The following is a 14,762-nucleotide window of genomic DNA, read 5'->3' on the forward strand; positions in this document are numbered from 1 at the left end:
CAGAAAAACCTGCCAAACTTTCACCTGCATAACAGTCAAGATAAGATAGAAGATGTGATAATTCTTGGGATTACTGGGATACTAAAATAACTAAAAACAATCTAGATAAATGTTAAAATGACATTTTAAAATGTCCTTTTTTTAGGACAATCCAAAACATTGAAAAACTCAATTGTTTATCCTTTTGGGAAGGTTTGCTTTTTTAAAAAAATATAGAAGCCATTACAGTCAAAAAATTTTTTTAAAAAAAGAATGTTGGGCTTCCCTGGTGGCGCAGTGGTTGAGAATCTGCCTGCCAGTGCAGGGGACACGGGTTCAGGCCCTGGTCTGGGAAGATCCCACATGCCGCGGAGCAACTAGGTCCGTGAGCCACAACTACTGAGCCTGCGCGTCTGCAGCCTGTGCCCCGCAATAAGAGAGGCCACGATAGTGAAAGGCCCGCGCACCGCGATGAAGAGTGGCCCCCGCTTGCCACAACTAGAGAGAGCCCTCGCACGAAACGAAGCCCCAACACAGCCAAAAATAAATAAATAAAAAAAAAAAAAAAAAAAAAAAAATATAGAAGCCATTACAGTCAAAAAATTTTTTTAAAAAAAGAATGTTGGGCTTCCCTGGTGGCGCAGTGGTTGAGAATCTGCCTGCCAATGCAGAGGATACGGGTTCGAGCCCTGGTCTGGGAAGATCCCACATGCCGCGGAGCAACTGGGCCCGTGAGCCACAATTACTGAGCCTGCGCGTCTGGAGCCTGTGCTCCGCAACAAGAGAGGCCACGATAATGAGGGGCCCGCGCACCGCGATGAAGAATGGCCCCCACTTGCCGCAACTAGAGAAAGCCCTCACACAGAAACGAAGACCCAACACAGCCATAAAAATAAATAAATAAATAAACCCAAAGTTTAAAAAAAAAAAAAAAAAAAAGAATGTTACATAGGTTCAAGTAGGTATCATTGGTTGAAATTTAAAATTTTAAAAGGCAAAGTAACTTAAAAAACTAAAAAACATTATTTTTTACAGAAATGATTATAAAGCATTGTAAAGTCACCCTAGGGTGCACAGAGGATAAAATACAGGAATCATGGTCGGAAACATACATTTTTGTCCAGTTTCCTTTCTGACTAGAAGAGACAAAGTTTTGAAGATCTAAATTTGCTGAAATGAATTATAATTAAGTTTTCTTAGAAGACTCAAAAAACAAAAGTATATAAGAAGTTATAAGACTTCCCTGGTGGCGCAGTGGTTAAGAATCCACCTGCCAATGCAGGGGACACGGGTTCGAGCCCTGGTCTGGGAAGATCCCACATGCCACGGAGCAACTAAGCCTGTGCGCCACAACTACTGAAGCCCGTGCGCCTAGAGCCTGTGCTCCACAACAAGAGAAGCCACCGCAATGAGAAGTCTGCGCACCGCAACGAAGAGTAGCCCCCACTCGCCGAAACTAGAGAAAGCCTGCGTGCAGCAACGAAGACCCAATGCAGCCAAAAATAAATAAATGAATTTATTTTTTAAAAAAGTTATAAAACCATCCCGTGGTGTGCAAAAAGTATCAGTCTCTCACCTTCTCACCCACATCCACTCCCCACCTCTGTAAAATTCTGATAGGTGGAGCAACAACTGAAAGGCAAGTTGTAAAAGCATCCCACGCGTGCATGTGCGGTAGCCACGATGACAGGCCACTCCTGGACGTCTTCTTCGGTCAGCTTCCCTGGAAGCCCAGCTCCTCCCTCTGGGCAGGGTCAGCATGACTCACTAGTGATGGGTCTTCTTTTCTGCTGGTGTTATTCCATCCCTCAACATTTAAACAATGACTACATATTTGCACACACTTCATGCTTGGCACTGGCCAGTGCTGGGGACAAGAGACAACAGGACAAGGTGCTACTTTTAAGGGGTTATAAACGGGCAAGGGAGACAAGAGAGCTGACCACTGGACCAAGTGATGGCGATGTGATGCATTCTGCCCAGAGGGACTGGGCTGAAAGTGCCTGAGAGGAAGGGACCAGTCAGCTGGCCTTGAAATGGGAGAAGAACGAGGCACACACCTCTCCTCCCAGGTAGGTGGCAGATGGTGTCTTGTTCTCGAGGCTGCCGGGTGCTTGGCAGACGGCTGGCGTGGGGCAGGCTGCCAGGGACACTTGCTCGGGCCTCTGTTCAGCCCCTCTCAGCTCAAGAGGACGTGGAATGACTGTATTCATCTCTGTGTCCTCAGCGCCTAGCGAGGTCCCGGTGCACAGTGTGCACTGAACTGCTGAGCATCTGGACTGCAGCGCAGCGTTAAGGGGCTCAGGCACTGGGCTCTGGCAGGAGGCGGCTGACAGCGATTTGCAAAGTACAGCGCTGGGGGCTGACTGCACACACAAAGCCATCCGCATTTTAAGAGTGGCCTTACGCAATGTCCATCATAGGAGAATGGTTAAATACCTCAAGTCCATTCACCCAATGGAATATTACAGCCACCAAATATGATGGTTAAAAACTATATAACTATATGAGAAAATGCTCAAGCTGTCATGTGAACCAGCCAGGATAATCAGTCTCTCAATTTGGATACCTAAATGTATTGGGAAAAAGTAAAAAGGAAATATATCAAAATGCTAACTGTGATTCTCAAGCTGGTAGGATAACAGGTGATTTTTCATTTTCTTAATATATATTTCTGTATTACCTAACTTCAGAGAGCATCTATTACTATTAAAGTCATGGGGAGGGACTTCCCTGATGGCACAGTGGTTAAGAATCCACCTGTCAATGCAGGGGACATGGGGTCGATCCCTGGTCCGGGAAGATCCCACGTGCCATGGAGCAACTAAGCCTGTGCGCCACAACTACTGAGCCTGCGCTGTAGAGCCCGCAAGCCACAACTACTGAAGCCCACACGCCACAACTACTGAAGCCCGTGAGCCTAGAGCCTGTGCTCCACAACAAGAGAAGCCACTGCAATGCGAAGCCCTCGCACCACAACCAAGAGTAGCCCCCGCTCGTCACAACTAGAGAAGGCCCGCACACAGCAACGAAGACCCAATGCAACCAAAAATTTTTTTAAAAACCTTTAAAGTCGGGGAAAATGTCTCTTTAGGGTTTACATTTATGTTGATGTGACAATGTGAGGCAAATTTTATCTTAAATTCACATACTTAAAATAGGTCTTCCCCTTCTGCCTGTAATAACACTATTAATAATAATTTTATTGAGTTTTTACAGTGTTCTAAGCATATTAAACTCTTTTAATGCATCATCTGAATTCAACCTCAGACACTCTATAAGAGGAGAATATGACACTCATCTTACAGACAGGGAAACTGAGGCACAGAGATGTTCAGTGATGTGGCCAAGCTCCACAGCTCCAGGACAGGGCCTGTCTTCCCAGCCAGCCACGTAACCCCGAGCCCAAGCACACGGAGCACACGGAGCACTGATGTGCTCAACCACACCTCAGTGGAACTAAGAAAGACCAGCGCTTCATTCTTCTCATTCAGCAACACTGAGTCATCTGAAATGTTGAAGCTACTCGCTTCCAGGTGTCCATGAACACATAAAACTTTCTTTACTGACCTCTTCATTCGCACCTGACTGTGCCAGCTGCCTCTTCCCACTGCTGTTCATTTCCTACTAGTTTACCCACTATTTTAACAAAAACTAATCTCTACTTTAATTAGCAAAGTGAAGCGATCACAGGGAGACCAGATGTGCTTCTCCGGGATCAGGTGGCATCCATGAAGCTGGGACAGGAACCCAAAGGAAAGCCCGCTCTGTAGGAAGGCCAAAGCTCACCCTCCTGCCGTCCTCCCACGTCACTCCAAGAGGCAGTGGCGGGGCAGGGGGAGAGCTTGGGCCCAGAGCCACAGATGTCTGAGGCCAAACCCCAGCTTGGGCTCTCCGTGGTGGCACCTCAGGCAAGATGCTTAGTGGATTTGATCCTCAGTTTTCTCCCAAGTAAAATGGGGATAACCATACCTCCACTCACATGGCTCTGTGCAGCTGTGTGGCTGCTAGCAACGGGCTGGGGCTCCCTTTCCCTGGGCAAAGAGCTCACGTGAATTCAGACACTCACTTCTGGGTGCAAGAGACACTAAAATGAAAGACAGGGCTGCAGCCCTTAAGCTGGAAGACAAGCAGGCACGCAGGACGACCCAGGAAGATAACCACTGTCACCGAGGCCTGGGCCAGAGCAGGGGGAACGGGAGCGGGCCCTGAAGGCAGCTTTGGGAAGGCAGGAAAGTATCACACAGGAAGGGGCACACGAGCTCAGGCTGAGCAGCAGCTTTCTAGGGAGGTAAGCGGGGCAACGGGGTCTAGGTAGTGGAACTGTGTACAAAAGTACACAGAGAATGGGGTACCGCCAGAGGACAAGGGCTCCATCACAGGGCATGCTGCGCTCCCAGCAGCCCAGCAAGCAGGCAGGTCAGGGTGTGGAAGGAGGCTGGGCTCTGCCCGGAAGCGGGGGTGGGCGGGGCGGGGGGTGGTGAGGACGTGGCTGAATCTGTGAGTGAGGTGGAGAGAAGGACTGGGTGAGTGAAGGCAGGAAGAGAGGAGATGAGGCAACTGCAGTGATGCAGGAGAGGGGATGGTGACCTAACAGTGAGGAGCGAATGAGAGAACAGATCTGAGAGCCGCCAGGCAGGTGGCAGTGCTCAGAAACCGCAACTCCAGGGACACAGAGAGAGAGGAAGGAGGAGGAGTGCAGGCTGACTCGAGTTCCTGGCGGGTGAGGGGGCAGTACAGGTGGTAACAGAGGGCAGTAATGAGGATCCCTCCAAAGGCAGAAATGCAAATAGAAAGTAAAATTCAGGGCTCAACTAGGCAAACAGAAGCCACACTAAACATTTATAACAGGGATTTACCCAGGGCAACGGTCACACTGGTGACAGAAAAGCTGAGAAACCAAACACCTGATGGTGAGGCAGCCCAGAGGCCAGGGCAGGAAGCCACCCCCAGGCTGGAGTAGGGAGGTACCCGCTGGCATGAAGAACCCGCCAGACAGGAGCTGGCACCACGGAGGAGACAGTCACCGGCAGAGGCAGTGCCCAGGACGGAGAGGGAGAAAACTGCCTTCAGCTCCCGCGCCCTCCTCCGCTGGCCAACACAGGAGCTGGGAGACAGCCTGCGGGCCCAGCTGTCAGGACAGGAGTAGAGCAGGGGACGGCAAGGAGTGGCTGTGAGCAGGCAGGCCAAGCACTGGCACAAGCCTGGAGAAGAGGATGCGACGGAGCACAGACACGGGCACAGCTGCGGTCAAGAGAAAAAAAGGCCCTTGGGCAGGACTGGACCAAACGTCAGACACAGGAGGCGGGTTGCCAGTGGGGAAGCAGGGAAAGGCCATTACAGAAGCCAGTGATGGCAGCACCCCCAGCCCAGCATAGGGAAGAGACGCCCTGGGCTGCAACGGCCAAGGGTCTGGTCCAGAGTCGGGACTGTCCCAAGTGGAGACAGAACCCCTGGACTCTCCCAGCCCACATAATCCTACCCGCCCCCTGGCTTCAGACTCCAGGCGTGGTGGGCATGAACTGTGCTGTTTAGATCTCCTGCTGTGGGCAGTACTGACAGCCCCAGCGCTGCCCCTCTGGATCTATCACCACATTTGTTTACAGAAGCCATGTCGCCCCCTCTGCTTCCAGCCAGTGAGTGAGCAGGGAGGGCACTAATGCAGCCCGTTCCCGTTGAGACGTGTGCATCTTTAACAGGTGACATTGGCTTGAGGACGCCACACGGGCCTGGCCAAAACTTTCTCAGAACTTCACAGTAGGCTGGGATCTTTCCCACCTACCCAAACCTCCTTCCTTCCCCTGGTCTGGGGGTTCACCGGGCCTTCCCCAGTCCCTCCCCTAGATCCTTCACAGGTCTTTTTCCTCAGAATCTCTGGCACATCTGCTTCTGCCTTGGTCTCTGCTTCTTGGAGAACCCAAGCTAACACACCAAGCTCCCTAGGCACCCCTGGATTGTGGCTTAGCTGGCCAGGCAGGCCGAGCCCAGGGGAGACAGTGCTGAGCAGTGACCACAGAGCAGGTCTGCAGGCCTGGTCTGTTTCTCTCTGGTTGTAGCAATCCCTCTGCTGGCTTCCAGGGCGCTAAGTGAGCCTGACCTGGCACTTGCTCACAAGCAGCCCGGCCCAGTCTCCAGGGCAGGCCCAGCCTCGGTGCGCACCTTGTTCAGGGGTCCACACACATGGAGCCTCCCCCACCAAGGCTTAATTCAGGTCACATTTCAGCTCTAATTCTACAGGTTTTTGACTGAAGCACAATATTTTTAGAAGTACCTGGGATCCTAAAAGAGTCTTTGTGTAATAGTCTCGAGGCATGAAAACTTCCACTATGGTGACTAGACACCAGAAAGCGTCTTCTTGTTCCAAGTATAGGAGGGCCACTGCCACCAATCTACAAGCAAACGGAGAACAAGGTGAGCGCCAGCCTCCTAGCCCAGACCCGGGCAGCACGGCCCGTCTTCACAGAGGCCTCTGCAGTATGCTGCACTCTCTCACGGCCACAGCAACTTCTAGTTCTCCAAGAAAGAACACCAAATGAGTGTTCCTTGGCGAGGGTGGCATTTCCTAGTTTGAGAAGCAAAGCTACATCCACCCTCCCCTTCATTTGGTTTTTGTTTAAAGATGATGAAATTGTTTCCCAATGAGCAGCCAGCCTCATTTTTTTAAATGTTTTCACGATAAGATTTTTGCTAATGCAGCTAATTCTTCGAGTTTTTTTGTTCAAGAAGTTCCAACTAATCCTTTTATGCACAAAAAATCCAGGGGTGAATATAAGGGGAAAAGAACACATGATGGTTTAAAAACAACCTTCTTGATACCAGTCTACTTGAAACGGGGCTTCAGACAAATGAACCACTGCGGTGGGGCTTTCTCAAAGAACTGCATCCACAGCACACACGCGGGGTGGGAAAGGGGACCGTATGTATCACCGGTTATGTCACTCACAATGGAAACTTGGGTCTGGCTATTTACATGGTCACCACTGAGAGGTGACTCATCCAGTAACCCCAGGTTTGGCTCTGAGCGGGCATTCAGGGCAGAAGGCTGAAAAGGACGAGGCAAGAGAAAAGCCCCCCTCTACATATCCAAGAACCTCTGCTCGTGACATGAAGCTTCTGTGCATCACTTACGGAAAACCCTATAGTCACTTCTCAGAATCTGTTTTTGTTTTCTTCCTTGGATAAAATTATAATGAAATCTCAAATTAAAAGGTTAAAAAAAAAAAAGAACTGGGAAGGGGATGCCTTGAGTAGGAATGAATGGGATGGAGAGTAGAAAGGTTACAACAGGTAGAGATGGACAAGGAGAGAAAAACAGGACATGCACAGCACCTGCGGATGCCAGGAGAAGGGGTAGAGAGACTAAAATGAGCAGAGCCTTTGACGACATCACTTTTAGTTAACTGATGTTCCAGATGACAGGCTTGAATCACTGAGGAAAGGCTAGCATTCTTCTGCTGAAGTTCTGGGTTCACAGTTCTGTTCTCATGTACAAAATAATGTGGTGAAAAAAAAATCCAGTAAAATGGTTAAAATTTAGAGGCCCTAATGGTGATGGTACGGAGAAAGATTTAATTTTCTGGAAAGTCTCCTTATGTGTGGAACAGCTGATTCCATGGCAATGTCAGATAAATGGGGTGTTACTGCACCCCTAACAGGCATGCTCAAGTCCTCGCCAAGATCCCTTAAGTTTCAGAGGTTTTTAGCTTCCAGGAATTTTTAGACTGAGTATACAATGTGAACTGTGCATTTAAGCAAAACAAGGCTGCTTTGTTAGGCAATAACTTATTTACAGGCTTTTTTTTTTTTTTTTTTTTTAAATGGGGACCATCGAGGAGCAGCCACAGTCCCTTTTACTTTCATGGCCCAGAGAGGGCACCCTGTCCTGACCACCACAGAGGCAATGACTTCCTGGAAACCATTGGTTTCAGGTCTTAACCAACTAACATTCCACTTTAAAATCTTTTCTTCCTGCAATACTCTCATTTCAGATGCAAATAGATAGCCCTTATCTGGAGGTCAGTATCCAGCACAGATGAGGATTAAAAAGGCCCAAGAGCTGCCAGAATAAACGTCAGCATTCAAAACTCAGTGCATGCACTTGACTTAAGGAGAATTGCTAAAGATAGCACACGGAGCTTTTTCATTCTTTGTCCATATTTCTAGCAAGCTTGGTTACCTACTTTGATTACACAGAGGAATATAAAAGGACTCTAATGACAGCAGCAGAAGTGCGCCAGCGAGGTAAGAGACAGACAGGAGGTAAAAAGCACCCACAAGCACTCAAAGTCCAGACGGGGAGCAGCTTCATGGAGAACAGACCTCAGTACCTCCTGTGGCCTCGTCCCAGTGCAGCTCAGCTCAGAATGAGGAGCCTGGATCATTTAGAGACGGTGAGAGGCTTTTCAGTGTCCTCTGCCTATAGAAGCAGGGAAGTATACCAGACCTGCAGAAGGCTCTCATACAAAAGAAAACAAGTTTGGGCTCTTCAAGGGCTAGGTTTAACCAGCTGAAAAATCGTTTGGGGCAACCTCTTGATTGACAAAGATCCTGTATAAACAAGGAGTGGCCTTGTTTCCACATCAAGCATTATAAATGAATGAAAGCAAACTTCTGATCAAAACCTGAGTGTGATGAGAACAGCAAGGAATCAAAATGAGAAACCTAGTTGTTTCAAACAGTTTGACTTTGGTGTTCTTAATATTGGATTGGCCAAAAAGTTCATTCAGAAAACCCGAACAAACTTTTTTGGCCAACCCAATATTTTCCAAAAGCATGTCTGTTTCTCTCAATTATTCTAGAATTGGGGACACTGCATAATTAAAACTAGCTTACTGCAGCTATTGATATTTATTTCCCTTAAAAGACTGGTTTTTCTTGGCTCACCAGGAGAGGAGGGGGCTGTCAGGCAGCGCCTGGAGCTACAAGTTATCTTAACAGCGAAGAGGAGCCCTCTGTGGGCCGGACACCCACCTGTTGAGACCCTGGCAGTAGCCAATGTCTGGATTCCGCCAGGAGAAGGCGAGCAGGACGTTGCGCAGCTTCTGTATGCCTTCCGAGGTGGGGCACGAGTAATGTTTGTTGTTGGGCAAGGTCCGCAGCAGGTCCAGCTCGATCTGCTTGGAGGCCGGGTTCTGTTTCTCCAGAGCCTTCTGAAGCAAGGTCTGGAAGTAACCAGGCCTAGTGCTGTCCTTGAATTTCCTGGTGTGAAGGTCCACACACCACTTCCACACCTTGGAACGGTGCTCATGTGGAATGCCCGCACGGATCAGGTTCTTTAATTCTGGAGAGCACATCATCTCCCTGTTCACTGTGCTCGCAAAATAGTTTTCCCACTTGACCCCAGTGGAAACCTCCTGGTTTTCTGTGAGGTAGAGAGTCTTCAGGTCCAACGCCCGGACTTTGGCGACCAATTTCTCTTCCTCGTCATCCTCTGGGACAGTCCTAAACCCATAAATGTCATATTCACTGTTGAGAAAAACAAAAGGAAAAATTAAATGATGCAATCTGGCAAGAAGGCCAATGAAACAGAAAAGAGAACCTAGAAATCTACCCGTGTGTAAATGGCACTTTGATATATGACCAGGCATTTCAACTCAGTGAGGAAATAATAAACTTCTCAATAAACAGGGTGAGAATAACTGGCTATCTATATGGGAAAAAATTACGTTAGATCTCTCCTTTATACTACACAGGAAAAAAATCAATTCTAGATGGCTGAGGTGCTAAATGTGAAAAGCACAGAAGAAAATACAAGCTATCTGCAAATACAAGGCTGATAAATTTGGCTACATTAATATACATGTGCATGTATGTTTATATAGCCTACATATACACATCCATAACACTTATGCTCGAAAAATGTTTTAAAAAGTAAAAAGACAAGGGAGAAAACATTTGTAAGACATTAGGGATGAAAAAGAATTAAGAATTCTTTTTAATTCTTAAAAAGAAAAAGAATTATTCTGCTGTGGTAGGCAGAATAATGGCCCCAAAAAATGTCCCTGGAACCTGTGAATATGTCACATTACATGGCAAAGGAACACTGCATGTGGAATTACAGTTACAGAACTTAAGACAGGGAGATTATCCTGGGTTAGCCGGGTGGGACCACAGTAAACACAGGAGCCCTTAAAGTGGAAGAGGAAGGCAGAAGAGTGGACCAGAGATGCGACAAAGGAAGAAGAGGCAGGAAGGATGTGAAGTGGGAGAGGGCCTGCACCCACGGTTGCTGACTTTGAAGACGGAAGAAGGCGGCCACAAGCCAAGGAATGCAGGTGGCCTCCAGAAGCTGGGAATGGCCACACCTGACAGCCAGCAAGGGAACAGAGACCTAGTCCTACAACCAGAAGGAACTGTATTCTGCCAACATCCTGAATAAGAAAGGACACAAACTGTCTCCAAGAACCTCCAGAAAGGAACACAGCACTGCTAATACCCTGACTTCCATCCAGCGAGACCATGCTGGGCTGCTGACCGACAGAACTGTTGCACAATAAATATGTATCACAAACTTATTGGCTTAAAACAATAATTTGTTATGGCAGTCATAGAAAACCAATACAAAGGCCTTTCACATACTGCTGCTGAGTGTGTAAACCTGTACAAGCACTTTGGAAATCAGATCTAGCAGAGCTGAAGATATGCATTCCCTATAGGTCAGGAATTCCACTTCTAGCCTACACCCTGGAGAAACTCTCTCACGCAGACACACGGACACATGGATACACGTACCACGATGTTTACTGCACCATGGTTTGTAACAAGGAAAAATGGAACCATTCTTAGTGTTCACCATGAGAGAAGGAATAAAAATATGAAGTTGTGAGGCAGGTAAAAAAAAATGCTCAGGAGCTACATGTATTAACCTGTATAATTTCAGAAAACAATGTTGAAAGAAATAAGTTGCAAAAAGGTATGAATATGGTAGGATTAGCATATTAAAACGTGTCTTCAATTAGAGGTACATATTGAAGGGTTTAAAGCTGAAATGACATGTCTGGTACTTGCTTTAAAATATTCCAGGGGAAAAAAAAAAAACTTTGGAGGGGAAGGGTACGAAGAAACAGGACTGCCAAAATGTTAATAATTGCTAAATTATTGGGTAACAGTTGCATATGGGGGTTGTCATATGATTCCGCCTACTACTTTGTAAGTTTGAAATTTTCCATAATGAAAAGTTAAAAGTAAATCAATATACACAGCTATTGTTCTAGTTATACATGAAGTTTGAAAAGATACAACATGAATAGTAAGAGCCCAAAGCACAAGCGGGAAGAAGACTTGGTGCCCTCAGGGCAGACTGCTAGGCCGCCCTCACGGGAGTCCCCCCGCCACTGCGGACGCAGCACGAGCGCACAGCATGGAGACAGCGCTCCTGGCCTGGGAATGGGGCTGCCCAGTCTGGGGCCACGTCCTTGCCACTCACCGTCTATGTGACCTGGGCAAGTTACATCACCTCCCTAATCTCAGCTTCCGCATTTGCTGAGCAAGGATAAAAACATCCGCCTGGCTGAGCTGCGTTAAATACAAGCCTGCGTGTAGGGCCCTTGGCACGGCTCCCGGCACACAGGCCTCGGTAAGAGTTTTTTAACAATGGCGTTGGTCGCATTCTGACAGCATAGTTTTACCTGTCGTCTGAGTAACATGGACAAGGCAGGCCAGTGCTGTTAAGCGCAGAGAAGGGAAAGAGTGGGTCAGGCTGAAGCCAGGCTTCCCCTGGGGCAGGGGTGGGGCTGGAGAAGCTGAGCCACAGCAGCAAGCAGGGCCTCGGCACAGGGCTGCCAGAGGGGCAAGGGGGCGGAGACAGGAGGAGACCGGACTGAGTGGATTTGCAGATTTCTCCTTGAGCCAGTATTTCATGAATCTCAGTTTTAAGAAACTAGGATATGAAGGTTCCTAATCCAAGATCCATCACAGGCTTCCACACTCCATGATTTTCTGAAAAATATACGCAATACTGTATGTGCGTCCAACTGCATTTTGGGGCCAAGGGCGTCCACGGCTTGTATCAGACCCTCAGTGAGTTCTGAACCACTGAATCAGGTTACCCAAGTGTCCTTCCCTTACAGAGAAGACCCAATTTTCCACTTAGGGTCCCCCTTGGCTTTCAAACTACCCATGGGTGCAGCTATGTCTCTGGAGAGGGTTCTACTCCTAGGAAGACGGGCTCCTCTTGCAGCAGGACTGGCTACGGCCCACATTGGCATGGTACATGGGAGAAAGGTCTTGGAATGAAAACTTAGGCTGAACCCCAGCTCTGTTACTTGATTATTACAGCAAGACTGATGACGTTATCTGTTCTAATGACTGGACGGTCCTTGCCATGAGCATCAAACGAGACACGGAGAATTGTGTAAAGTTCTCAATGAATGGCTACTGCTGTGGAAAGAGGGGCTTGAGAAATGGGTCCCACCGTCCCCAGCAGTCGCTAGCACCTTTACCTGACAAGATGAGGTTTAACGAACGCTTGCTCCGGGTGCTCCGGGCTCTCGACCTGCAGGGCATCCTCCAGCAGCTGGGCTATGACGTCCCGAGAAGGCCCCTGTTCTTCTGAGCAAACTGGCGTCTTCATTTCTTGGAGCAGTATCAAGTATTTGCTTTCTATCTGGCAGAGCTTGGCTTCCAGGCTAGAATACTACAGAGAATGTGGTAGTCACCTCCATTCAGACAGAGACACAGGAAGAGCAATCCTCAAGTACCTCAAGCGATCAAAGAATGACAAGCCAAGAACCACTAGCAAGTGAGCCAGAGAGAGACTGTATCAAAGACAAGAGATGAATTTATGCCACAGGCCACCTGTCTTATTTAAATGGCCCACATGGGCCCCGTCTTCCTTCTAGGGGGTATGACACAGAAGTACTGGTAATAAGGCCTCTGCATGTCAACACACGTATCGGTTCTGGACAGGGTTGAGGTGAGCAGCAGAAACCAGGCCACACACCCATTGCTGAGGTCAAGCTGAGTGCCACTTGGACACAAGCTCCAAGCAGCCATCCCATGCAACATCAATACTTTCCTAGGACGCTGTGACCCAGAACTAGCTCTCATCTGCTACCTTATCAGACAAATCAATACACCCCTGGAAAACATGCAGGAACAAGGTTTGGGAAGATGTTCTGAGGACTGTTCAAAAGGTATATGAGGCATACAACAGCTGCTGACACAGTGTCACTGAGCTTCATTACTGGAAAGTCTGTGATGTCTCTACACCCTGCAAAGCCCTTTCCCGCCACAGTCACATCTAACTCTCAAACCAACCCCGTCAGGTTCACAGAGGGGGCATCACCCTCACCATCCCCATTTATAGATAAGAAACTGATTCACACAACTCAGTAGCGTAAATCAAAATCCAAAGAACCTTAATTTGGGGGAACCTTAGAATTGTATTTAATTTTTTTTCTGTAAACTTCATTATATGTGTGAATAAAAGCCACCTCTCAGGACATTTCTATTTGTCTTCATCACGAAGTGAAACTAAACACAGTGCTATGCACTTTATATATTTTAAATATAATTTGGTATCAATAACCACACCCTCCAAGCATGGGGGTTGAACTGATTTTAAAGCATGTCCATTTTTAAATCATTTCTGAATCATACCTCCCACCAGATAATAGAAATATAACCATCCTGACCCACCTTTGCCATCAGATCCCTCTCTCTTCTTTCTGCATTTCTCCGTAGAGCTGAGAGTTCCAAGATTTCCTTATTCAGAAATTTATTTTGCGTTTTGTACCCCTGTAGATTATCCTGTTGCAAAAAAAAGGTCCATCAATTCACATTGGTTGAATGTTGATTAGTTATTCTATATCAGCGGTCCCCAACCTTTTTGGCACCAGGGACCGGTTTCGTGGAGGACAATTTTTCCACAGATCGGGGGGTGGGGGGATGGCTTTGGGACGATTCCAGCGCTTTACGTTTATTGTGTACTTTATTTCTATTATTATTACATTGCAATATATAATGAAATAATTACACAACTCACCATAATGCTGACAGGAGGTGCAGCTCAGGCGGTAATGCGAGAGATGGGAAGCAGCTATAAGTACAGATGAAGCTTCACTCGCTCGCCCACTGCTCACCTCCTGCTGTGCAGCCCAGTTCCTAGCAGGCCATGGACGATACCAGTCCGTGGCCCAGGGGTTGGGGACCCCTGTTCAATATAATTAATATTTTGCTGCCTCACCAATCAAATAGCCCTGCTAATAAGTTAGAACAAGTTCTAAGGAAATGAAAGCGGCTACCCTTGGCAATAGAAGGTAGGCAGGGACCACTGCTGTAATGAAGAAGATGGGGAAATAAATTTATTTAACGGTGGTGATTTTCCTCACCTGTCCTTAGGAAAAGTAAGTAGGACTTATGTCCTAAATCTATGCAAATATTTTATCTACCCACATTCATTGGGTACAAAAGGTAATGCCTTACGTTCATTTTGTTTTTTAACTAGAGAAACTGAACAAATTTTCTGTACATTCTCATTTTTACTTATCCAGTTTATGTGGAAGAGGCTACACACATACACAATGCCCTTATCTAAAGGATTACTCTTAATAATGAATAGCTATAACCTACAATGTACAAGGCACTTAAGAGAACATGTTCCTCAACTTTTTTACATTAAAAAATTTCAAACTTATGAAAACGTTGAAAGGAAAGTACAATAAACACAATATACCCTTCACCTAAATTTGCCAATTGTTAACTTTTGCCACATTTACTTTCTGTTTTTAAGAGAACATCACAAGCTGGTGACACGTTCTGCCAAGTCCAACCAAAAGTTCAGC

General features: G+C 47.2%; 1 protein-coding gene across 6 annotated transcripts in view; it reads right to left on the minus strand.

Moving 5' to 3' along the window:
• TBC1D2B (TBC1 domain family member 2B) overlaps nt 1-14,762 on the minus strand; it is an 87,519-nt gene that overhangs the window by 11,292 nt on the left and 61,465 nt on the right. For 4 of the 6 annotated variants that reach the window (XM_059912649.1, XM_059912650.1, XM_059912647.1 and 1 more), the window contains exons 7-10: nt 13,618-13,728; nt 12,420-12,613; nt 8,950-9,444; nt 6,251-6,368 (exon numbers count right to left, since the gene is read on the minus strand). In XM_059912649.1, the coding sequence (XP_059768632.1) occupies nt 6,251-6,368; nt 8,950-9,444; nt 12,420-12,613; nt 13,618-13,728 (918 nt within the window). The remainder of the gene's footprint in view (nt 1-6,250; nt 6,369-8,949; nt 9,445-12,419; nt 12,614-13,617; nt 13,729-14,762) is intronic. The other 2 variants (XR_009500756.1, XR_009500757.1) reach the window with 1 other exon arrangement.

Source organism: Balaenoptera ricei, chromosome 2 (genome assembly GCF_028023285.1).
Source record: "Balaenoptera ricei isolate mBalRic1 chromosome 2, mBalRic1.hap2, whole genome shotgun sequence".
NCBI classification, from domain to species: Eukaryota; Metazoa; Chordata; class Mammalia; order Artiodactyla; family Balaenopteridae; genus Balaenoptera; species Balaenoptera ricei.